Source organism: Symphalangus syndactylus, chromosome 8 (genome assembly GCF_028878055.3).
Source record: "Symphalangus syndactylus isolate Jambi chromosome 8, NHGRI_mSymSyn1-v2.1_pri, whole genome shotgun sequence".
NCBI classification, from domain to species: Eukaryota; Metazoa; Chordata; class Mammalia; order Primates; family Hylobatidae; genus Symphalangus; species Symphalangus syndactylus.
This window is the reverse complement of record NC_072430.2, coordinates 57,503,094-57,529,644: the sequence shown is the minus strand read 5'-3', so window position 1 is coordinate 57,529,644 and position 26,551 is coordinate 57,503,094. Positions and strand designations below refer to the sequence as shown.

The window sequence follows — 26,551 nt, the reverse complement described above, 5'->3', positions numbered from 1 at the left end:
TGGCAGGAGGTAATTGAATCATGGGGGCAAGTCTTTCCTGTGCTCATGCTAGTGAATAAGTCTCATGAGATCTGTTGGTTTTAAAAAGAGGAGTTCCCCTGCACAAGCTCTCTCTCTCTGCCTGCTGCCATCCATGTAAGATGTGACTTGCTCTTCTTTGCGTTCTACCATGACTGTGAGGGTTCCCCAGCCATGTGGAACTGTAAGTCCAAGTAAACCTTTGTCTTTTGTAAACTGCCCAGTCTCAGGTATGTCTTTATCAGCAGCACAAAAATGGACTAATACCTAAGGCATTAAGAATTAAGCTAAAAATGTGCCTGAAAAACAATTCTATCTTGCTGTAAGCACTAGACTTAATGTTTATGTGCCAGATAAATTCACTACAAGGTTACACTTCTAAAGCATTTCTGAACTTTTAGTTGTAATTGGCAGTCTGCATTTTACCTATACAACTGGAGTTGCTGAGTCATATTTTGATTCCTTTTAGTCTAGCCATCATTTTCTGGAGTAGATTAAAATATTGAGCAAGAGGAAACCCATTTGAATCTGTTCCAGCTGGAAGCTTGTTGTCATCTATACCAACAAAATAGATGTTGCTGGAAACATAATTTTGGTGGCCGAAAGTGCTGCACTTTTCTATATCATCATGGTTAATATGAATGTGTCTTTTATCCTTTGAGTGCAGGGTATACTGCTTGAGTGATGGGTGCACCATAATCTCACAAATCACCACTAAGTGCTTACATAATCAAACACCACCTGTTCCCCAACAACCTATGGAAATAAAATAAAATAAAAATAAAAGTTAATAAAGAAAAGAATGTGTCCTGCAAATTTATGAGTCAAACTAGAATACCTTTACTAGGAAATGAATTCACTTATCTTTTTCATAAGAGGAAAAGAAACAAAACAAAGCTTGTTCCATCTAATATTGAGTAACATATTTTTCTGCACTTACGTTTTTATGAAAAAAATTGTATAAACAAATGGCATAACAAAGACACAGCTTGTAACAAGTTGATGTTAAGAATTTAGTGTGGAGGATGGGGAAGGAGCAATATTTAGACTGTAGCTCTTGGCCAGAGATTTAACTTTCAAGCAATGGAAATGACAATGGACAAAAAGGAGAAGTTTGAGGCCAGTTCTGCCATTGGCTGTTACATATGACAATAACAAGTCACTTTCTTCCCTCATAAGAAAAGGAAACTAAAATTTCAAGGAGGAGAAACAGAATTTCAGAGAGATCAAATAGAAAGCGATGATCCAGAGTTTGAACCTACGTCTCACTTACTCCAAAACTCATGCCATCCAATCTTATTTATATCTCTCAACATCAAATATACTAACACTGATTCTTCTTCCATCTTACCACACACCATCTCTAAGGAAGAAAAAGAAAAGAATCAGCTTTTCCTGCCAACAAATTATGTTCCAGACCAGAGATCAGCAAACTCTTCCTGTCAAGGGCCAAACAGTAAACATTTTTCAGCTTTGTTGGCCATATGGTCTCAACTGCACCTACTCAACTCTACCCTTGTAGCACAAAATAAGCCAAAGAAAATATGTGAGAAAATGAATATGGCTTCATTCTGACAAAATTTTATTTTAAAAAACAGGTGGTGGCATGACAGCATCAAAAATAATAAAATAATCAGGAATAAATGTATTTTAAAAGTGCAAGACTTGTACAATGACAACTACAACATGCTATTGAAATAAATTAAATAGGGCCTAAATAAATGAAAAGATTTCTTATGTTCATGAATTGGAAGGCACTATTGTTAAGATGGCAGTACTCCTCAAACTACAGATTCAATGCAGTTTCTATCAAGGTACAAGCTAAGTGTCTTTCAGAAACTGACAAGCTAATTCTAAAATTCATATGGAAATAAAAGTGACCCAGAATAGTCAGAACAATATTGAGAAAGAAGAACAAAATTGGAGGACTTGCACTTCCAGATTTCACTTACTACAAAGCTACAATAGTCAAGATAATATGATACTAGCATAAGTCTAGACAATAAAACAATACAACAAAATTAATTGTCTAGAAACAGACACTTACATTTATGGTCAATTTATTTTTGGCCAGGGTGACAAGATAATATATTGGGAAAAGAACAGCCTTTTTAACAAACAGTACTGAGACAATTGGATATCTATATGCAAAAGTTAAGCTTCTATCTCATACCACATACAAAAATTAACTCAAAATGAATCAAAGATCTAAATGTAAGAGCTAAAACTTTAAAACTCTTAGATGAAAACAAATAAATGAATCTTGGTTAACTTGTATTAGGTAGTACTGGTTTCTTTGATGTGACACCGAAAGAGAAGCAGCAAAATAAAAATAGATAAATGTAACTTCATAAAAATTAAAAACTTTTATTTATCAAAGGACACCATCAAGGAAGCGAAAACACAATCCACAGAGAAGATAAAACATTTGCAAATCATGTATCTGATAAGGAGAATGTATCTAGAACATACAAAGAACTCTTTAGTTCAACAGTAAAAAGAAAATCCACCTAATGTAAAAATGGACAAATCATTTGAACAAACATTTCTGCAAAGAAGACCAATGGCTGATAAGCACATAAAAAGATGCTCAACACTATTAGTCATCATTAAAATGCAAATCAAACCACCAGAATGGCTAAAATTAAAAAGTGTGAGGATGTGGAGAAATTGGAATTCTCACATATTGCTACTGAGATTGTAAAATGGTGCAGCCACTTTGTAAAACAATTTGGTAGCTTCTCAAAATGTTAAACATAGAGTTATCTTATTATCCAGCAAGTTCACTCTTAGCTATATACCCAAGATAACTGAGAGCATGTGTCCTCACAAAAACCTGTACATGAATGGTCATAGCAGCATTATTCCTAGTGGTTGGCAATGGCAACAACTCAAATGTCCACCAAATGATGGGTGGATAAATAAAATGTGGTATATCCATACAATGGAATATTATTTTGCCATAAAAAGGAAGGAAGTACTGATACATGCTATAACACGGATGAACCCTGAAAATATTATATTACGCTAAGTGAAAGAAGCCAAACACAAAAGGCCACACATCATATAATTCCATTAACAGGAAATGTAAACTGTGTCTATAATAGGCAAATCTACAGAAATAGAAGGTAGATTCGTGGTTGCCAGGGACTGTGGGAAAGAGGGAAGGGGGAATGAACATTGAGGGGCATGGGGTTTCTTTTTGGGGTGATGAAATTTTTTGAAGCTAGACAGTAGTGATGGTTGCACAACTCTGTGAAGGTACTGAATTGTACACTTTAAAAGGGTGAATTTTATGGTATGTGACTATATCTCAATAAAGCTGTATAAAAGCAAATGAACAAACAAATTGGATATAGTTTGCTGACTCCTGTTTCAGATTCTTACGTAGTTATCTGTGCCTCACTTACCCTAACTGTAAAATTATTGAATTGGAGTAAATGTTTTCTAAGATTGCTTTCAGGTAAAACAAAATTCTCCTTTTATAAAAAAAAATTATAGCCAGAATTGAGATCCTGAGGCTCCTGTAAATCTTGTCACCAACCATACAATTTTTTAACAGTTTTGCTTAGATAAGAATATTAACATATTTTAGAAAATAATTAACAATGGAGTTTATATTAATAAAAATGCTTTTTGATGAAGCATTGATTAATCAATAATTAAATCAGGGCCTTTAATTGCCTTCCCAGACTGCTGCCCTGCACTGGAAAGTCTGTGCAAGCAGGACTCCCTGTGAATACACTGTACAATATGTCAAGGTTGCTTCCTCTTCAAAACTTACTTATGCTCTACATCTGTTCTAAATAACTGAAGATAAATGTTTTCTTAAGCTACTCATCTTATTGCTTATTTGGCTACAACTTTTAAAGTCCATTTTAATACATTTTGATATGTAAAGTTTTATTGGCAGCCCTTGGTTCTCTTTACTACTGCACCCATTCCCTTGTGATTTCATTCAGTTGCAAGGCTTTACCCATCCATTCTCTAGAGCTGCTGAAACCCAAAACCGTGGAGTCATCCCTGTTTCTTCTCCTGCCCCACATCCAGTTGATCAGGAAATCTTGTGAGTTCTACCTTCAAAATGTTTCCAAAACCTGACCATTTTTTCACTACTGCCAGTACTACAACCCTGTTCCACCACCAACTCCCACTCGGGTTCCTGAAGAGACTCTGATGGGTTTTCTTACTTCTGCCCTGGTCCCTCCTGTCTACTCACTATATGGCAACCAGAGTGAGTGCTCACATCAGAGCAGCTCACTCCTCTGCTTTCACCCCATTGGGGTCCCACTGCACTCCAGTGAGAGTCACGAGGCCTGTGGTCTGCCTCCCCTTGCTTTGCTGACCTCCTTTCCAGTGACTCTCCCTTCCAGCCACCCTGGCTTCCTTGTGGTTCTGTGAACGCATCAGACAACTCCAGCTTTAGGGCCTTTACTGCAGCTGTTTCTTCCTCCTAGACTGCTCTTCCACCCCATAGCTGCTTACCTAAGTTCTTTGCCTTCCTTAAATCTTTGCTCCACTCTCACCTTCTTCAGTGAGTTCTCTCTCCCTTGACCACCTGATATAGTATAGTGACCTGCCCCTCCCTCCGTCACATTCTCAATCCCTCTAACTCTTTCTACTTTTTCTTTTCCTCCCCAGAGTCTTATCACTTTCTAGCATACTATATAATTTGCATATATATTATGTGATATCGTTTGGATATTTGTCATCTCCAAATCTCATGTTGAAATGTGATTCCCAATGTTGGAGGTGGAGCCCAGGGTGGCAGGTGATTGGATCATGGCGACAACCCTCATGAATGGTTTAGCACTATCCCCTTAGTGATCAATGAGTTCTCACTCTGAGTTCACATGAGATCTGATTGTTTAAAAGAGTGTGGCACCTCCCACCTCACTCTCTTGCTCCCACTCTTGCCACTTGACATGGCTGCTGTCCTTCATCTTCTGACTGGAAGCTTCCTGAGGCCTCACCACAATGAGATGCAAGCACTATGCTTCCTGTAAAGCCTGTAGAACCATGAGTCAATAAAACCTCTTTTCTTTATAAATTACTCAGCTTCAGGTATTTCTTTGTAGCAATGCAAAAACGGACTAACACATTATGTTTATCGTTCTTGTCTTTCTCCCCCTACAAGAATGTAAGTTCCATGAGAGCACAAATCTTCATTTTGTTCACTGAAGTATCTCAAGTGCCTCAAACAGTGCCTGATGTATAAGATGTAACAACAAATATTTGTTATATAAGTAAACCAGCTATCTATCTATCTATATGGAATGATGTAACTGAAATTTTGGTTGTTAGCCAACACTCATATGACCATTATTTAAAATGGCACACTGCTCAGTCAGATATTATACAGTAAACAGGAGTGTTCCAGGCTGAGGCCTACTCGTCAGCAATGTGATTCCACAGTTTGAAGCTCCTGCAAAAACAAAGGTGATTATATTGTATTTTTCTTCTCTCTGAGGGGAAGGATGATAATATTGCAGGAAATCACAGATTCAGGTTTTTCAGCAGCATGGAGCTCTTGAAATTATCAAGTCGAGTGTTTTCTCTTCCCCTTTTAAACTTAAACCTATTTTTAGAGTCACAGATCCCACTGAGAGTCTGATGAAAGTTACGATCTTGGTCTAGCAAAATGCTCCTGCAAATATTTGCACAATTTCAGGCCCTCCAGGGACTCGCAGTCCCAGCATAAGAATTTTAATTCTAGTCCCTTCAAGAACAACCCCGCCCCCTCACTGCTATGAATAGTCAAATCTCTGCTAGGTTCAAAAATTGACTAAGAAGATTATGCAACATTGCTCAGAAATCCCATTCAATATTGAACGATGTTCCCCCTTGGCGAACTTCTCCTTATGTCTTTGTGAGGATGGAGTGAAAGAGCAGTAGATACAATATGGTCTGCCATCAGGGGAAGGGGAAACAGAAATTCTCAGAGCTCTGAAAACCTGCTGGCACCAAAAATAGCTGGCTTTTGGAGCTTCAAAGGCCCAGAGTCACTAGAACCTACAAACTAGTCCACGTTTCCATTGACAGGGTATCCCTACATCAGAATAAAGTGATGGCTGAGTTCTCATTTTCTGAATTCAGCATTGTGCTGTGCAGACAGAAGTAAAAGGAAATTGGAGAAACAATCAAATTGCCAGTCACTGAGAGAGCAGAGGAGAGAAGGGTACGAAAATGGCAGTGAAAGCATCTTGGGGGAGCCAGTGCTGGCCCTGGAATTGGACTTGTTGCTGCAGCTGATTCCCGGACACTGTGATCAGGAAGAAAACCCATCTCTCCCAAAGGCGGTGCCACAGACTATAGACACATCATTTTGATGCCAACTGAACATACTGGGTTGGGGGAAAGGAGAATAGGGTAATCAGAGAGCTGGATAATCGTTACAAACACTAAGCAAAAAGCAGCTTTTACAGCTTTTAGTTAGCCTAAAAATATTTTCCTAGCTCTGAAAAGTGGTGCTCAACTGGATAAAAAGTTTATACATAATAAGGGAAATATGACGGATTTAAATCTTTCCTTTGTGCCTACAAGCACCTTATTGAAAGCACTTTTGAGAGTAGAGGTGAAATAAGACATTGAACAACCTCCCCCTATTCCCAAACTCAATTTTACTTTTGCTTCCAGGCTGGCTGCCACAGGCTCCCAGGAACAAGCACACGGAAGTCTATGCATACTTAGGAGTTCGTATAGTTGCCTGTCCCTCTACCCCCTACCCCAACTTTGCAGTTACATTATGATCAGCCTCTACTAAGATGGGCATTTACGTTTAATTGCACAGAGGGCTAATGAGTCTCTAAAGTTATCCAGTAACTCCAAGTACGCTGTGTAAACAGGAAAACAAGGAGGAAATGCACTTACTACTTGCTTCTCTCCCACTGGTGTACTAGCTATCACTACAGCATCTGAAAATGATACTCAAGCTACTAAATCAATGATTCTTTGTACGTGCCTCACGTCCCAGTAAGCAAAAACAAATACTGTCATTACTTTAGGACAACTCAACCTTTCTCCATAAAGTTAGAAGGCTAAGAGTCATTATTTTGCTAATGTTTCTCCCTGTCCCAGATTTTTTGAAGATATGAGAAAACAGGCATAGAAAAATTAGAAGAGCCATACATCTCAAACATCTCAACACAAATCATTAACACTGACAAGGCTGGGTTAAGCATTGCTTGCTTTCATTGCCCTTATAACACTTTATTACATCTATTTGTTTGTATATATGTCCCTATAAATGCCTTGCAGGCAAGCACTGTGTCTTACTCATATTAGCTTTTGTTGGGGCTCAGAAAACGATACCCCGAAATATGGCCCTTTGGCATGCTGAGTGCTTTGAACAAAGGAGGCTGAAAGGCCTCAGAGCCAAAGTCTCTCTCTGACCTTCTCCTGCCTCCCCTCTCACCCCCAGCTTTTCCTTTCAAGGCACAGAAAGGAGCTCCCGCTGAAATTCTCTTACTTGACTAAGGGAAGTTCATCCAGAAGGAATGCAATTGTTGTGGCCTTCCTCCGTTGAATCTACATTGGGCAGAGAAGATTAACTCACATCGCAGGAGAGGAAGTCTCCATGCTCATGACACCACACCCGACAGACATTTCACCTATTCTCTCAACTATTCTTCTTTACCTGCATAATAAGACAAACTTTGTTTGCAGTATCATTTTGCCCCTCACGTTCCCATAACTTGTCATCACCTCTCCCAGAGGCCAGAAGAACTGTGTCCCAGGCTATTGTCTCTTCTCTGGGGCCACTAAAATCCCCTAAAAACCATTTAATCTTCCTCTAAAATTGCCTACATCCCTCACTTTACATCTCCTCTAGGAAAAGAATATTTAAGCGTCAGCCATGTGACCCTTTTTTGAGTTTCATATTTTGTGTGGCTTCCATGAACACCTGTAATGCCTTTTCTCCTGTTAATCTGTCTGTTGTCGGTTTATTTCAACAGACTTAATGACTTGAACCTTCAGAGGAGAAAGTTCTCCCTACACTTCTCCAGCCACAGACCAGTAACTCACATGCAGTAATTGCCTAAGATTTGATTTTTGAATGAATGTATGGAACATGTGCACATGTGAGTGTGTGCACACGTGTGAGCAAACACAGGCACATAAACACAGAATAATTCACATGGGTTGTTCATGATTCTAATTACCTGAGTTCAGAATCTCTTTGTTTCTAATGAAAGGAATGTTAGTAATCTCCGTGATGCTCAATGTTCTGCTCAAACTGACCTTTAAAGAGCTTAGGTAAAGAGAAAGGCGCTGGACATCTTAACACTTCTCCCTCCTCTAAAATCCAATAGCACTTAGGATTGGCAGGATTTGTAGCTGAAGTCAATCATAATAGTATCTGGTGTTATTCTTAAAATATTCTATATGTATTATTCAATCCCCTTGATGGGTTGAGGATTGGTAAAGTATACAGTTAAAAGCAACTCCTGGAGAAAAGTTTCTTTGTTACTCTCCAAGGAACTCAACTAAGAATCAGACACATATAGGTGTTCTAACCATGTGCTGAACTGAAGAACTGCTGAATTCTGAGGAACTGAGAACTGAAGAACAAGCTGAGTTAAGCCCAAGGTCCATCTAGCTCCAAAGCAACAACAAAAACTCTGATGGCTTTTAAAGAACAGATTTGTTTTTCATCTGTATAATGTTCATGGTTAATGTTGAAATATAATTAATTAGTTAACGACAAGAGTCTATCTTTAACAAGAGCCTCAAGGCACAGGGTTAGAGGGCACATTTGTTGTCCTTGTAGCAACCTTAACATGTCCATTCCAATATTCTAATTCTATCATCTATCAGGCCTTCTTTGCCCATCGTATTTAAAATAGCTTTCTTTAGCCTGCTTTATTTTTGAATTCACAGCACTTGCCACTGCCTGATACTATATGATGTGTGTTTATTTGTATACCATTAGTCTCTTCCACTAATGAAACTCCATGAGAGCAGGAAGTCTGCTTTGTTCTCCACTCGCTCCCCTAGTGACTAGAAAAGAGTCTGGCATGCAATGGGTTCTCGATAGTTGTTGATATAGTAATGTTGCTGAATTTACAAATGTTCACTCACCAAGAGTCAGCATCATTTGAAATAAGGAAGAGAGGTCTACAAAGGAGTTAACTGCTTGATAATTCTCTCTCTCTCTTTCCCTCTGTCTCTCTCTTTCACACACACACACACACACACACACACAAACATACACATGCACTGAAACAGAAGTCTTCAGGAAATGAACACCTAGAGTCAAGGAAACATTCTGACAACAGCCTCATCCAGTATTCAGTAGGAAGAAACAGGACCCAATCAGTATGAAAGATTTGAAAAGAGATTGCTGTGTTCTACTGAAACTAAAAAATATAGGGAATTGCTGCAAGTAAGCCAGATGGGGTAGAATGCCATGAAACTTACAGCAGATGGCACTAAAATATTAAACTAACATCTCCTTATGCTCCAAGCTGAGCTGTATGTTAAAGCTGATTATAGGAGCTAGTCTATTTAAAAACATACAGATGAAAAATGAATCCGGTATTGTTAAATGATTCGTTAAAAACAACTCCAAGCATTAGCACCTAATGTGCTTTCCCACAGGAATATGTTAATATTATTCAAGCAAGGTTATATGTAACAAAACCACTCAGAATAGGAGGTGGGGGGAAGCCCACAGTCTCAGGAATCTGTTCAAAAACAAGCTCGGTGTGGTAAAGCGTGAAAATCTGCTTCTCTGATTTCCATAGCAACGGCAGCAACCCTCAGACAGACACTTTTAAAAACCAGATTTGTTTTTCTCCTTTCCAAATACCTTTGCATGATATTTTCAGATAATGTTGAAATACAGCTGACATTGCATAAGGTGTAAACACATGGCTTGTTCCAATTGCTTCAGTGTTAGACAGGGTGGCTCATCATTTTCTCTCTTAACTCACATGGTGATTCCACTGGCAACAGGTCAGCACCTGGCTCTCTGGGGATGCCCCAGTAAAGTATTGTCAACTGAAAGTCAGGCTCAATAATATTTATAGAATGGCATGAGCTACCCAGTTGAGAAGACACTCCCAAGATTTGTAAGCCATGCAAAGAAATGACATCCATCTGCTTTGCAAATATTATTTAAGGCTTCCACCTAAAAAGGAGCCACAGAATGCTTATTTACTTTCTCACTGAATCTGAGGGGTAGAGACTATCAAGTCCCAGTTACTAAGAAGTCAGGAAGAGAATTAAAAATAGAACCATGGAAACAGGGATGCACTGAAGAATTCTATCAACTATTCTATATGTTTGAGGAATTTCATAAGGAAATATTGGGAAAAAAAGAAAATCCATCTGATCATCACATAATATACAGACTGAGAGAACTTTCTACTGCTCCATATTCTTATTATAGTTAACGTAGTGGAAAATAGAAGTTGAGAGATTTTTGCTCATTGGCTAATTAAAACTAACCAACTGAAGGGGGAAAAAAACATTTGGAGGATTCTTGGGAGAATCTGCATATGAACTAGGCATTAGATGATGTTAAGTATTTGTTTTGTTAGATGTAATAATGAGCCTATAGTTATGTAAGAAAATGTCCTATTTTTAGAAATGTACACTGAAGCATGTAGGGGTGAAATGTCTTGGTGGCTGTGACTTAATTTTAAAATGCTTTTCCCAAAAGTAGACAAAACAAATATGACAAAATGATAATAATTGTTAAATTTTGTTTATATACGAAAGTTCATAATACTATTTTGTTTGCTCAATGTATACATCTTTGCATAATAGTCTATTTAAAATGTCTCAAAAAATGGAGCTATGAATACTCATCACTGACTGTAACCTGGGTATATTGCCATACCTACTACAGAAAAACAATCCAATTATAGAGTGTGATAATAATTGCTGTCATTTACAAAGTGCCATTTCTTCTACCAACCTAACCACCTTAAAAGCATTATTCAATTTAAATTTCATTACAATTCTAGCAAGTAGGAAATATTCATCACATTTTATAGATGAGGCTTGGGAAGTTTCAGGGAGGTAAGTGTTGGACTCAGGTTCAAACCCAAATCTTTCTTATTCTAGAGCTCATGCCTTAATCACAACATAGTACTGCCTGTCTCTAGACCAGCCTTAATAACACACCTTGTTTTTAATTAGGTTCTGCAGTATTCAAAATGAGAAGAAGCATTCAATGCAGAAGGTTTTCCATTTTATGGGGGTTATAAAGTTTCAACAGACTGGTCTTGTACAAATTCGATAGGCTCAGCTCAGCAAAGAAAAGGCTGAACACAGGCCCACAGTGATGTCACCTTCTGCTTTGCCAACTCAAGTCTTTTATTGACTATGTCAGCTGAACCTCAGAAAGCATCCTTCTCTGCTGACTACATTTGCCCTCTTCTGGGCTGATCACTCCAGGAATGAACAACTGAGAGATAAATGCTCTTCGTGAGTAATAGTAGGAGATCCACATATAATATTCTCTTCTTAATTAGCCTATTATTCTTTAACTTCTCATTGGACTCAATAACATTTAAATGTGCTTTCGAAAAAGAACACGAGCTGTAAAGCACATTGACATACAATAAAATCCCGCAACAGACTTCAGTGGCTTCACCTTCGTGTATGGAGTTGCCATTCACTTATTTATTAAATGTTTATTAAGTCCCCACTACTCACTAGGCATCACTGTAAGCACTAGAGATACAGCAGTGAACAAAAGGCTGTGATCTCAAAAAGCTTAAAGTCTACTTGGGAGAGATAGGCAATAAACAAATAAAGGAAGGCATACATCATGTACTGGGTGATGATAAGTGCTTTGAAGATCTAAGACAAGAGATCATTATGAAAGAGGTCCATGATAGCGACCTCATCAAATTTCCAGTGTGCTCCACGCATCAAGATGCATAGAGTCATGTGACAAATTCTGGCCAATGAGCCATAGGCAAAAGTGACATGTGTCATTTCCAGGGGAGGCTTTTAAGAGCTGGTGTCAGCTCTTTCTTCCTCTGGCATGGCAACCTGAGAAACCATATGTTGAGATTCAACTGGCACAGAAGAAAGGGAGCTTGGATTCCTTTGTAGCTGAATAAAGGAAAGCCTCCACCAAATAGCAATAGTCGAAAGCTAGAAACACATGTTTGTTGAGCTAAGCCATTGAAATTTTGAGATTTGTTACTGTAGTATGGCCTAACAGAGTCAAAAGAGTAAGGCACACACCTGAGGCTAAGGGAAGATTGTGGAGGGAGCCCCAAAATACATAGGGCTAAAGATAACAAAAATCTATACACAACAGATAGGGTTAAGTGGTATCCAACCCTGGCTGGACATTTTAAATCAGCTGGGGCATACTAGAAAATACTGATCTACAGATGTTATATCCACATATTATATTTTGAGATATTACGGGTGAGGAACTAAGCATATATGTATTGAAAACTACAGTCAACAGAAAATGACAAATTGGGTCAGCTGGCTTTAGGAAACCTCCCCAGAGGCAACCTGTCCCACAATATACTTTGGAAAGAGCTTATTAGTGAGATCAATTCAACTTCTGATAAATTGTTGGAAAGCAGCCAATCAAACTGTGACATAGGAAGAAAACTTGCAAACTTACTAACTGAAATGTTATGAAACAGTATGTTGCAGAAAGTATTCCTGCATTAAGTAAGTAATTAGGCCGGGTGTGGTGGCTCATGCCTATAATCCCAGCACTCAGATAGGCTGATCACCTGAGGTCAGGAGTTTGAGACCAGCCTGGTCAACATGGTGAAACCCTGTCCCTACTAAAAATACAAAATTAGCTGGGTGTGGTGGGGCATGCCTGTAATCCCAGCTGCTTGGGAGGCTAAGGCAGGAGAACCGCTTGAACCCAGGAGGTGGAGGTTACAGTGAGCTGAAATTGCTCCCACTGCACTCCAGCCTGGGTGACAAGAGTGAAACTCCATCTCAAAAAAAAAAAAAAATGAGTAACTGTATTAGATTCTCCCAAAGCCCCATCTCATTATATAATTATTATTAAAATAAATATTTAAATAGCAACAATATTAGAGGATAAGCACTTTATCTAAATTATCTCAAATAATCATCCCAAGAATCCAGTGATGTAGGTACCATTATCCCCTTTGAACAGACAAAAAAATTGAAATGCAGACAGGTTAACTTGTCCAGAGTCACATAGCTAGTAGTAAGCGAAGAAGGTAAGACGCAGATCCAATTGGCACATGATTCTTTAATGCAGTGAAAAGGGGATGTGCAATCAAAAGGATACGGTGTCTTCAGGGAGGGAATCTAGACAAGGGGCCACTGGTCGGGGAAAGGACCTCAGGCATGGGGTTGGGAGCAGCTGCTCTGATTCTAGTTATGGATTCCCAGTCCTTTGAAAACAGAACAGTTTCACAGGATGCCAAAGCATGATGGAAATTTCCAATGAGAACAATCTACTCTTTTTGCTCCAGGCAATAATGAGCTGAGCTCCCCACTAGGATGAAGTTCCCCTCATACATTTCCAGTGTAACTCATAACTTGGCATTCTGGTTTAGACCAGATTCAGACAAGCTTCAGAACACTTACTGATGAGAATGGGGCCTTGGACTGAGGAAAATACTGCATAAAGTCACAGGCATGTCTTACCCGCAGGCAGCTCACTGCTTCACCCAATTCAGAGAGAATCAGCAATTTCCCAAGTTTGCTAGTCTAGCCCTAGACAGGGACTTCAGTTTTCCTAGGTGTCTCCTAGCTTTTGGAGAGTGCCAGCTACTCACCTTGTGGTTATACAAGATTTGTATAGTTTTTAATGACAACATTTCAGGAAGAAGCAATAAAACATCTTGAAGACAGAACTGTCTTTTTAAAATTTGCTCAGAATTACCATACCAATAATTCTAGCAGTTGAGCAAAGGACAGTACCAGCAAAGCACAGTATAAAGGGGAAAGGTACAGAGAAGAAGCAAGACTTATAAAATTATGCTTATAAAAATTAGACCAATAGGCCAGGTGCGGTGGGTCACGCCTGTAATCCCAGCACTTTGGGAGGCCAAGGCAGGCAGATCATGAGGTCAGGAGTTCGAGGCCAGCCTGGCCAACATAGTGAAACCCCGTCTCTACTAAAAATAAAAAAAATTGGCCAGGCATGGTGGCAGGCGCCTGTAATCCCTGATACTTGGGATGCTGAGGCAGGAGAATCGCTTGAACCCAGGAGGCGGAAGTTGCAGTTAGCCGAGATTGTGCCATTGCCTCCAGCCTAGGCGACAGAGTGAGACTCCATCTCAAAAAAAAAAAAAAAAAATAGACTAATTAAATTATGGGACATGTGCCACAACATACCTTCTAACTACGGATCTTCTTTCTCAATTTTATATTACATCATGGGTTATTCCATTAGAATAATGCTGGCTACAGTAATAAATAACCCCAAAATTTCAGTGGTTTAACATGGAAGAAATTTTTTGTTGTTGTTGCTGATTTAATAGATGAGTGTGAGTGTTCATTAGCAGGTAGCTTTCCACCAGGTAGTCATATAGGAGCCCAGGTTCCTTCTCCTTTGCCATCCCCTTGGTCTACAGCCTTGAAGGAAGAAAAGGCACTACTGCATCTCACCCATCTTCCCAGATGTGACTCATATCACCTCCACTCACATTCTATTGGTAAGAATTAGACTCAGAGCTTCATCTGGCTGCAAGGAGGTTGGGAAACACAGTCCGTGACTGAGAGCCACTTTCAAGAAGGACTACACTACAGAAGAGCAAGTATCAATTTGATGGAAAGTTACCCACCTCTACCCATTACAACATGGGCATCATATAAACCAGCGGGTCTCCAAACCCCTGGCCGCAGACTGGTACTGGTCCGTGGTCTGTTAGGAACTGGGCTGCACACCAGGAGGGGAGCGGCGGGTGAGTGAGCATTTCTTCCTGAGCTCCACCTCCTGTCCAATCAGCAGTGGCATTAGGAGATTAGATTCTCATAGGAGCGTGAACCCTATTGTAAACTGCACAAGCAAGGGATCCCACCTTCCCATGGAAAAACTGTCTTCCGTGAAACTGGTCCCCGGTACCAAAAGGGTTGGGGACCACTGATACAAACTACAGGGGCAAATATATACAGCGCGAGAGACAAAACTTAATAGTTCAGGTGAATGACCTTACGTCTCATCCCGGAGGCAAATCAGTTCCAATTTGACAGAGGAATAGTAAGGCTGGAACCTCAAAAGTGTCTCTTTCTCAGAGACCTTCGCCCTCAGGCTCTAGGTTTGGCTCTGAGACTTTCCTCATCAACAAGTCCCTTTATGTTTTTAGCCAGAGTAGTGGGCCCTGAGGAAAAGATGTCTCCATAAGAACTAAAATGTAAATCATAAGAGGACTTATAAATCATTCAAAGCCAAGATTTTTGGCTTTAGAACTATAGCACATCTTGGTGAAATATATAAAATCTTCTCCAAATTTCAGGATTCTGTTTTCAGAGGACTAATAAAGGGCATTAAAAATCTGGACCTTAGGCTGGGTGCAGTGGCTCACGCCTGTAATCCCAGCACTTTGGGAGGCAGAGGTGGGTGGATCACTTGAGGTCAGGAGTTTGAGACCAGCCTGGCCAAAATGGTGAAACCCCATCTCTACTAATAATACAAAAATTAACCAGGCATGGTGGTGGGCACCTGTAATCCTAGCTACTTGGGAGGCTGAGGCAAGAGAATTGCTTGAACCTGGGTGGTGGAGGTTGCAGTGAGCCAACATCACGCCACTGTACTCCAGCCTGGGCAACAGAGTGAGACTCCATCTCAAAAAAAAAAAAAAAAAAATGCGGACCTCAACAAAGAGAGGAGGAAGAAAATAAAAGGAACAAATTGACAATTAGACTATTTTACTTATATCCAAACTTTCTAGAATCATTTATTTATGATTTTCTTTATTTTCAACATTTAAAGAAAACCATGATTCTATGTAAAAAAGATTCAAGTATAAATTGGCTAAGCTAAAGAAAATAATTAATGTTTTCCAAGTGATTGGACTGAATTTCTGGCTTACAGACCATGCTAACACTTGAACTAGATGCCTATATTATATAGGATTATAAAACTATTTACATATATATACATTTTTGACATTAAATCTTAAATCTCCAAATTCTAAAGCAACTTGCCATAGAGAACATTTAGCTTTGCTTATAAGCAGGCCAATTACCTGGAAATCAATTTAGTTGGAAAAAGACACTGGCTGAAAATGAGTAGATCTTATTTTAAATCCTGGTTCTTCTACCCATGAGAAATAATCTAGAACAACGAACTGTACCTCAACCCTTGACTTCAATTTGAAATGAAGATGTTGACCCAAAACTCCAGTTAGTAGGAAACCACAGCTCATAAATTCTACATGGTATTATATTTTATGTTTTGGTAGAGGCCAAATGGTCTAGCCTTACAATTAATTCTGCTGAAAACTAAGTTACCCATTTGGAAATATTTTTTGGAACTCTGTCCTTGTGCTTGTTTCAAGGAAAATTCAGAGGGTAATTTAAATAATCAATCACCATAGAAATAGTACAGCGATGTGAACATTGTAAATTCATTTAAAGACATACCTTCTTACATCATAATCCAAGAAATCTCATTGTAAATTTCAAATTGTGATGGTGCGAGAAGAGGTTAAGAAGTAGAGGTTAAGAGTAAGAAGTGCTGTAATCCCAGCACTTTGGGAGGCCAAGGCAGGCAGATCATGAGGTCAGGAGATCGAGACCATCCTGGCTAACATGGTGAAACCCCATCTCTACTAAAAAAATACAACAACAAAAAAAATTAGCCAGGTGTGGTGGTGGACGCTTGTAGTCCCAGCTACTCGGGAGGCTGAGGCAGGAGAATGGCGTGAACCCAGGAGGCGGAGCTTGAAGTGAGCTGAGATCGTGCCACTACACTCCAGCCTGGGCAACAGAGTGAGACTCCGTCTCAACAAACAAACAAACAAAAAAAGAAGTAGAGGTTGAATATTTTCATAGCAACCACTGGATGGCAATAGACATTAACAGTGAGTGGGGATAATCAATACAAAAGCAACTTTCTGCTTTACTTGACTTTCTTTGCGTTTTCAGAAGTACAATCAAACTGAGCTCCTAGTCCATCTCCAAAACATATCTCAAATCCATCCATTCCTCTCCATCTCCAATGCTACCACCTCTCCAAGCCATTGCCATCTCATGCCTGCAAGAGCTTCCTAATTTGTCTTCCTGCTTCCATGCTTGCTTGTCCTCCTTCAACTCTTTCTCCCTACAGCAGCCAATGTGACCTCTAAAAAATGCAAAGGAGGTCATGTCACTTTCTAGTTTAAAAATCTTTCTGAGGCTTCTTAGAATGCTTAGGAAAGACCAAGCTCAGCACCACGGTGTGTGCCTGGAAGGGCACTGCCAATCTTCCACCTCCATTTCTTGCCATTCTTCCCCTTGCCTACCACATTCTAGCAACAACAACTTGTTTCCCATGTATAGAATATCCCTAGAACTTTCCTGTCTCTGGTCTTTGCATTTTCTATTGTCTGGAACTTGCATTAACCAGCTCTTGCCACAGTTGGCTCCTCAGTTTCCTCCTTCTCAGAGGCCTTCTCTGACCTTCCTAAGTGCCACCCACCACCAGGTAGTCTCTTACACATCACTCTGTTGATTTTCTTCTTAATGTCTACTTCCTCTTCCACCAGAATGTAAGCCCCATGAGGGGTGGATTCAAGTCTACTTTGGTAACCACTACATTGCTAGTGTCAGGCACATCCTATGCCATATTGGTTGAATCAAAGGAAAGATGGATGTATGAATAGGTAGGACTGGCATAACCTTGAGTGAAATTTATGTATTGTATTTTTGTATTGCAGGAGTGTTTTGTGGGGTCACAAAGATAGAATCTAGAAGTGCAGAAACTATGTCTATGAGGGTCCCACCCAGACTTTAGAGGGAAGTAGGGTTAGTATTTGAGAGTAGAGAATCTCCTTGACCTCATGTTGCCTCTGAGAATTAGAAGTATCTGAATTATGTCTTCCAAACTCCATTATTATAAGTGAGGTTGATCTATATGAGGAACAGAGGAGAAAAGAGCCTGGATAGGGAATTAGGATTGCCATTTATTAATAAATAGGATCATTATTTCTTGGAGGCATAAAAATATTTGCTGCCTGGGAGCTCTCTCTCTACAGGCAAGTTTAAGGTTGACTCGATTCCATTTTAGGAGCTGATCAATGCCCTACTGCATGCCCAAACCAAATTTACTAGGAGGGTTTATTGTGTCCCAAAGATTTGGTATTAAAAGTATTACCAAGGTACAATAACCATTTTAGATCTTTACACACATCTTGGAATTGAAGTGGCAAGAATACCTGTCCCTAGAAATGATAAGTGCTGGAGCCACCAAGATTTGCAGCAATTCTATCCAAGGCTGAGAAGGAAACCCCACCACTCAGTGAAGCCACCATTTTAAAAAAAACATAGATCAATATGCAATTGGAACAGTGCTAACTCTGTGACAGCTTCAGAAGGAAAAGCCATCAATTCAGCTGGCTGCTGGCAGCCTCATCCAGGGTTGCCGAGACCAGAAGAGCTCCTTCTATCACTGGGCAAAGTCTCATAAAAGTAGCTTAGTTGCTTTCAATAGTCTAAGGTGGGCTGGTTGCGGTGGCTCACGCCAGTAATTCCACCATTTTGGGAGGCCAAGGCAGGCAGATCACTTGAGGCCAGGAGTTCAAGACCAGCCTGGCCAACACAGCAAAACCCCGTCTCTACCAAAAAATACAAAAATTAGCCAGGCATGGTGGTGCATGCCTGTAGTCCCAACTACTCAGTAGGCTGAAGCAGGAGAATTGCTTGAACCTGGGAGTGGAGGTTTCAGTGAGCTAAGATCGCGCCACTGCACTCCAGCCTGAGTGACAGAGTGAGACCCTGTCTCAAAAAAAAAAAATAGTCCAAGTTGGAAAATCAATGTCTCCATCTAAGTATTTCCATGGCATAGCGTATACCAACACAGGAGTCACACTTTATCCAGCAGTTACTGGTCCATCTTGTTGAAAGCTGACAAAGAACAGCAGCTTTAGTGGAGGGGCATAGAGCTCAGGTGGAATCTAACACCTGTACTGTGAAAGAAAGAGACTTTCCAAGAATCTTTATAGCCTGGTATATTAATACAGTCTCATGAAAGTGAATACACACAGGACTAGGGTATAATGACTTTTTTTTTTTTTTTTAGAATTATGAGAAGAAAGTAAATGGGTCACACTTATTTTGGTTCCCTCCCAAATATTTTAGGACAGAAGTAATATCTAGTATAATAATGAAAAGTAATAAAAAAAATCATAAATGCTAGACAGATGAAAATCTGTTCTATTTGAGAAGACCTCCACCTGGTAGCCATCCCACAAATCACCCCTCCAAGGAAAAGACAGGTTTTTCCCTGCCACAAGGGGCTGAGCCCTCCAAGCTCAAGCTGCTGTAGCTGCTATACACAGAGGAGGCCACGGGTGAGCAGGCTGCAGAGGCCTGCCTCCCAGGGCACGGACAGGCACCTCTCTAACAGAAAGAGATAGAAACAGTTGAGTCCCCCTCAGTATCTTTAATTTAAAAGCATGATATGTCTAAGGCATGCTCACCAACATGTTTTCTTAGAAGGTCTGGGCTGCTTAGCTCATCTGTTTACAATAGAAATTCTCAAGCTTCAGCGTGATTATTAAAAGTGCAGATGTATGCCCCAGCCAATTCTCATTCTGTAGTTTTGAGGTGGGGGTAAAGTGAGAATCTGAATTCTGAACAAGCACTCCAAAAGGTTCTGAGGTACCTGGTCCCCAAGCAACACTTAAGTCCTTGCTAGCTTAAAGAAATATTTCTCAACTTGGGTCACTGGTTGTGTACTTTAGGGTTCCAAAAAGAGAATTTTTACATTTTTATATTTTTATTTTGATATTAATTTTTCAAATAGAACATTCTGGATCACTTGGGTTATAATTTTATAACCAAATACTACTGCAAGACTTCTACTGAAGTATTTACAGTCAGGTCAGCACCGAATACCTTTAACTTTGTCTCAGGCTAATGAGTCTTTACTTGGATCCAGACTTAGTTCTTTTAAATGATTTTGTTGCTCTCCAATGGATGGATGAATGAAAATTCATTTTACTCAACTCCCTGTTGGTGTTTTTTCCAACTTTTTCATTACTATGAAAAATGCTATAGGAAAGATATATGTATCTTTCTAACTCTATTTACACGTGTGTATAATTTATATATTTTTGCCCACCTGCTATAGCATTTCTATGGGATAGATTCCTAATCGTATTCAAAAGGTATGAGAACTTAGAACTGTAAGAGGGTTAGAGTCCTGGAGGTTGAGTGTTCACACTCAATGACATCACTTCATCTGCTCAGGAAAGGAACAGAGGAAGGAAAAGAGCAAATTTTGACAAACTAACATGGACATACTGAATTTGGGAGGTCTATGGGATGTCCAGTACACAGCGAAGGAAATTGGCTTGGAGTTTAGAAAAGAGGATTTCTTCAAAGCAAGAGATTTGAGAAGTGTCACACATAAGGCAGTGCCTGAAAACCTGCATGGGTGACAGCAGCCTTGACAGCAAGGATATGCGGGAGGAAGAAAGACAAGGACAGAACTCAGGGACAACACAGAGGAACTGGAAGGGAGGTAGCAAAAGAGATTGGAAAAGAGGTCAGAGAGTAAGAGGAGACCAAGAAAGAGAAACATCAGTATGATAAGGGAGGAAAAAGTTCTGAGAAGGAGTGAACGATTTCCATGTGAGCTGATATTGTCCCTAATTTTATTGTTAAATGAAATAAGTTACAAAACAGTATGTCCAATATAATGTTACTTTTTCAGTGAAAAACTATATATTCCTGAACACTTAAAGAAATTCTCGAAGAACAAGAACAACAATAAAAAAACAATACAAAGGCCTGTGGTGATGTGTGAGAATTAGGGATGGGAGGGTTGAGTAGGGAACTTTAAACTTTTTTTTTTTTTTTTTGAGACAGGGTGTCTTTCTTTGTTGCACAGGCTGGAGTGCAGTGGTGTGATCAAAGCTCACTGCAGGCTGGACCTCCTGGGCTCAAGTGATCCTCCCACATCAGCCACCTGAATAGCCGGGACTACAGGCATGCACCATCACACCTAACTAATTTTTGTATTTTTTGTAGAGATGGAGTTTCATCATGTTGCCTAGTCTGGTCTTGAACTCCTGGGCTCAAGTGATTCACCTGCCTTGGCCTCCCAAAGTGCTGGGGCTACAGGTGCGGGCCACCATACCCACACTCTTTAACATTGAATTCTGTGCCATTTTGTACAGTTTGAATTTATTACAACAAATATATATTACTTTATTATTAACGTTTTAAGGACTGATCAGCAGTAGGATATTAGATTACCAGAGAGGACAAGAAAGATGAGATTGAAAAGAGGCCATTTGTTTGGCAAGAAGAGAGTCGAATTCAGGTAGGAACACGAAAGCATACTGCCATCGTCTAAAACCCTGCTTCCCTGGCCGAGCGTGGTGGCTCATGCCTGTAATCCCAGCACTTTGGGAGGCCGAGGAGGGCGGATCACAAGGTCAGGAGATCGAGACCATCCTGGCTAACATGGTGAAACCCCATCTCTACCAAAAAAAAAATATATATATATAAAAAATTAGCCGGCCGTGGTGGTGGGCGCCTGTAGTCCCAGCTACTCGGGAGGCTGAGGCAGTAGAATGGCATGAACCTGGGAGGCGGAGCTTCCAGTGAGCCGAGATGCACCACTGCACTCCAGCCTGGGTGACAGAGTGAGACTCCATCTCAAAACAATAAAAAAAAAAAAAAAAATTAAAAAAAACAAAAATCTGCTTCCTAAGCTTTAAAGTGTGTAAGAATCACATATGCACTTATGCACAGGGGATCTTGATTCAGTAGGTCTTGGAAGGAGCCTGAGATTCCCCATTGCTAACAACCTCCCACATAATATCAACGTGGCTGGCCCAAGCCGCACACTTTTGAGTTGCATGATAAGTAATCAGAATGCAGGAAACAAGCTCAAGGGCAAAGATACCATGATTTCCCAACGGGTGTCCCCCTGGAATATGAACCCAATGGCATACTCTAATAAAAAGTATTCTACATGGGTTTGGTAAATATCACATACCTATCCTGATTAATCACACTGGGTATTAGTGCTTTTATGACAATTTTTAAATTGGCTTTTTACTTGGACATTCCTAAGAGTTATGGCTAATCTCGTAGAAAGGAAAACAGATCTACCTGCTTTAGAATCTAATGTTTATAACAGATCATCCTAGAAGGTATAGGGGAGCAGACATACAGGGCGGCAAGAGCTCAGGGGTGTACAAGGAGGAAAACTGAAGCATGAAGAAAGAACTGCATTTTATCTCCAGTGCAATAACTGCAGAGGTCTCTGAAAGGTGAGAAACCTCCAAAAGTAGGCCTTGTTAAAGCACGTGCACCAGTTACCCTGGTGCTCCTCCATGGTACATGCAATGATGCCATCAAATATCTGTCAAACCTTATCCTAAATATTATTCTAAATATTTCTAGGCTCTTCTGAAATTCTGTCCAGCATCAGCAAGATAGCTCATCCCCTTGATACTTGTGAATGCATAAACTTAAATACGTGCATACTGCCAGAAGCTTCAGTGGACAAGAGCAGGAAACCACAGAAGCTGACCTGACCTCACTGCTGCCGGGAGTCAAGCTTGGCATGAGCACAAACCTGCTGTCTACCAATAGTGATCAAGAACAGCCTGGGGCTGGGCGCGGTGGCTCACACCTGTAATCCCAGCACTTTGGGAGGCCAAGGTGGGCGGATTGCCTAAGGTCAGGTTCAGTGAGCCAAGATTATGCCATTGCATTCCAGCCTGGGCAACAAAAGCGAAACTGTCTCAAATTAAAAAAAAAAAAACAAAAAAAAAACAGCCTGGGGGAGGCTGGGCAGCACTGATCCTTTCTCACCTGCTGAGACAGAGCAAGTGAGACCAAAAAGAACCTCAGAGCTCAAATTGCCTGCTGGCATTGCTGAATCACCTGCCCAGGACCTCCAGTTCTTGGCTGCCTCAGAATGGCCTTTTAGACTCTTCATAGATAGTGTGGTGGAGCAGTGAGTTTCAGTGGGAGACTGGATTTCAAAGGACTCCTCAGTGCAGAAGAGAGTGGAGATTATTCACCTTGGCACGCCTTCATCTTTTGAAAAGACTGCCACTCCCTCCTCTCTACCTTCTAAACTTGGCAGCACAGGGTCCAAGCCATATGGGGCAACTTGTACAGAGATTCAAATGACACCAAATTGCCCATAAAAGATACTCTGAAGCCTTTGCGTTCACAGCTGCAGTTTTCCATCTCCCCAGCTCTTCATCAGGTGTCTGGTCAGTCAGTCCCAGCTATTGTCCTTGTCTCTCGATAGGCCTGCAAAGTTCTTTTTTCTCTTTAGCCCTCAGATTTATTTACTTTTGAGAATAAACATATTTGAACAGCACTGTGCACACAGTGACTATCTCAGGAACATTAGTTAGGGGATAAAATGGAGACACAAGCCTGTTACAGTACAGTGACATGAACACATGCTCAGCATGACTCAAGCTTAACTGTTTGGGGGCCTCCAGGGACTGAAGGTTGTTCATGTTAATACTTTTTCCTGTGGTTCCCTGCAAGCTGCAGGATCTTTTCCTACTATGTCAGGATAGTAGCAAAAAAACCCAAAATGGTTTTAAGATTGACCCAGCAAACACATTCCCACCGTTAAATTTGTCTTCAAATATCCTCCCTATCACAAACACTAAATATGCTTTCAGCTCTTTAATAAGAAATCAAGAGTCAATTATATCAGCCCCTACATCATGCCACATGTCTGAGCCACAGCAACTATGTATCTTTTTATTTCAGTCCTCTAGGTTCCTCCATTCTATTCCAATGTGTTAATTTTAAAGAATTTAGCAGGTAGCTTCCAATTTAAAATAACGAGAAAGACTTTGTCCTCTATTTTTATATGAAGCACTTTAACTGCCGTTAACATCATTGAAGTTAGCATAGACACAGGAAAGAGGGTGTACCCTTGAAATCACTTATCTCCAAAAGGAAAAGGCAAAGAAAGCACTTCTAAAGGAATGAAAACTAGAAGAGATGGGTGGGAGGGGACTTTGAATACAGTTGTTAGGGTTTGTTTTAAAGTCCTACCTGAGTGTTCTCTCCCCAGGAATGGGTGAAGTTAGAGAACTTCACCCATTAACAAAAATAGAATGAGCAGGACCTTACTTAGTCATGTGACTCTAATTCCTTTCTTGAATTCCATAAGACAACTGCAATCAGGTGTGGTGAACGATTTTTGGGGAAGAATCTCTTGTACACGTATGATGTCTGGAAAACAAATAATGACTTCCATTTTTCTTGCATTTGAAGACTGACCTCAAAATTTTTCATAGGGATAACATAATGACCACATTAAATTCATTCTAAGTAATAAGAGACTTTTTTTTTTTTTTTTTTTTTTTTTTTTTTTGAGACGGAGTCTCGCTCTGTCGCCCAGGCTGGAGTGCAGTGGCGCAATCTCGGCTCACTGCAAGCTCCGCCTCCCGGGTTCACGCCATTCTCCTGCCTCAGCCTCTCCGAGTAGCTGGGACTACAGGCGCCCGCCACCACGCCCGGCTAATTTTTTGTCTTTCTTAGTAGAGACGGGGTTTCACTGTGGTCTCGATCTCCTGACCTCGTGATCCGCCTGCCTCGGCCTCCCAAAGTGCTGGGATTACAAGCGTGAGCCACCGCGCCCGGCCAGACTTTAAAAATGAATGAATCACCTTCGGTCTTGCTTAGGGACAAGAGAAAACTCTGGACCCAACTGTGGTCTCTGTCTTGCCTGACTCACTGGGACACAAAAACCTTATCAAGGCCCAAATCCCTTGCCCTTCGGTAAGAGAAAGGATGGAGCTGAGCTCCATTTTGCATACTTAAGAAAAAGGCCTGGCTGGCAAAATAGAACATGCTAGCGGTGGGTTCCAGCACCTGCAGAGACTGAGCAGGGAGACTGGACCAGAGCCTGGACAATAACAAGAAAAGCATCGCTTTCCTGGGGGAGGAAACCCAGCCCTGGAATGGAAAGACAGGCGGATGCACTCCCTTCAAGAGATCCTGGAGTGAACACAAAACCGCTCATTATTAGGGAGGCTGGGTTCAGCCAGTCCTGAGTCGCCCTGAGCACGTGGTTCTGCCACCGACTTCTGTCCCAGCTGCAGATCTGAATTCTCTCATCTCCTCCCATCCCCCTTGGAACTGTTATCTGGTCAATTGTTTGATCAGCATGGGGATGACTCCAGGGCTGAGCCAGAACCGCCCCTGCTGAATGCTCAGAGCACCCAGAGGGAGGACATTAACCAAGCATCCCTGCTGCAGTGGGATCCTTTACCTTTTTGCTTATTGAGAAACAGCAGTGGGGGCGGGGCGCCAGGACCTAGAGGCCCAGGGCCCTTTGTGGCCGCAGGACTTTGGTTGGAACTCGAGTCTTCCTCAGGCTTCCGTGGCAACGTGGGCGTCTCAGGCTCCAGGGCTCCGTCTCCAGGGGGCAGCTCGGGGCCAGGCTGGGGCTCAGCTGTGGGGTAGTCGAGGAAGGAACCCGGCTCGGCCAGGCCCCGCCGGCTTGGCGCCCGCTCCTCGGCCCGGACGCCCGTCTCCTCCCGGATGGCGTCCAGGGCGCCGGGCTTCATCGGGGGTGAGTCCTGCTCCCGCTTGGGGCTCTCCTCTGAGGCCGAGGAGGCGTCGCACGACTCGATGATGAGCTCGCTGTCCAGCTCGGCCTCACGCTCCTCCCTCAGGATGCTGTACTGGATGGATGGCGAGGCGGGCGACGGCGGCGGGCCACCCACGTGGCCAAAGCTCACATAGCCCGAGGGCAGCGCGTCCTCCGCGGCCATGGGATCCTCGGACACCAGCTCGATCTCTGAGTCCCCCGACTCTGCGCTGCTGGCCTCGTGGTCCAGGGAGCTGGGGATGGTTGGCGGTCCGGACCTGGCCTTGACCTCAGGCCTGTCGGCCAGCTGGCCCACCGGCCGTGGGCTCTCGGCGGTTTCATACGATAATCCCTTTGCTTCTTTGATGGCGGTGATCAGCTCATCCTCGGAGATGCTGCCTTTCCCCTGGGATTCTGCAGCAGATGGTTCTGTCGTCCCACAGAGCGAAGGAGAGCCAGGGAGGCACACACACGGACAGACAGATGGACAGAGAGAGGAGGGATAAAACAAAATTCCATTAGGGGAGATGTTTTGTCGTTGCTTGAGAAACACGTATCTCATTAGCACAAAAATAATCTGTTTCCAGGGCTATGCTGGAAAGACAGGCCACCTGAACTAAAAGGCGAATTACTGTTATGGCCCAATTAATCAGTGTTTTATAGACCTCTCTATCTTCAGCTAGCTATTTTAAAAAATGACCCAGCAATATCTTAGCAACAGAATCTCAGTTGGTGTTCCTGTTTCAATGCAGAGAAGATTCTACAAGTCGTCGTTTTAATTTCTGATTCATTCCCTCAGGGAACTTTTTCAATTTCACA

General features: G+C 41.4%; 1 protein-coding gene across 1 annotated transcript in view; it reads right to left on the bottom strand.

Moving 5' to 3' along the window:
• Nucleotides 1-26,551, bottom strand: part of RTN1 (reticulon 1) — a 272,299-nt gene that overhangs the window by 103,415 nt on the left and 142,333 nt on the right. Inside the window, exon 3 of the mRNA XM_055289195.2 lies at nucleotides 25,412-26,161. Coding sequence (XP_055145170.1) covers nucleotides 25,412-26,161 — 750 coding nt within the window. The remainder of the gene's footprint in view (nucleotides 1-25,411; nucleotides 26,162-26,551) is intronic.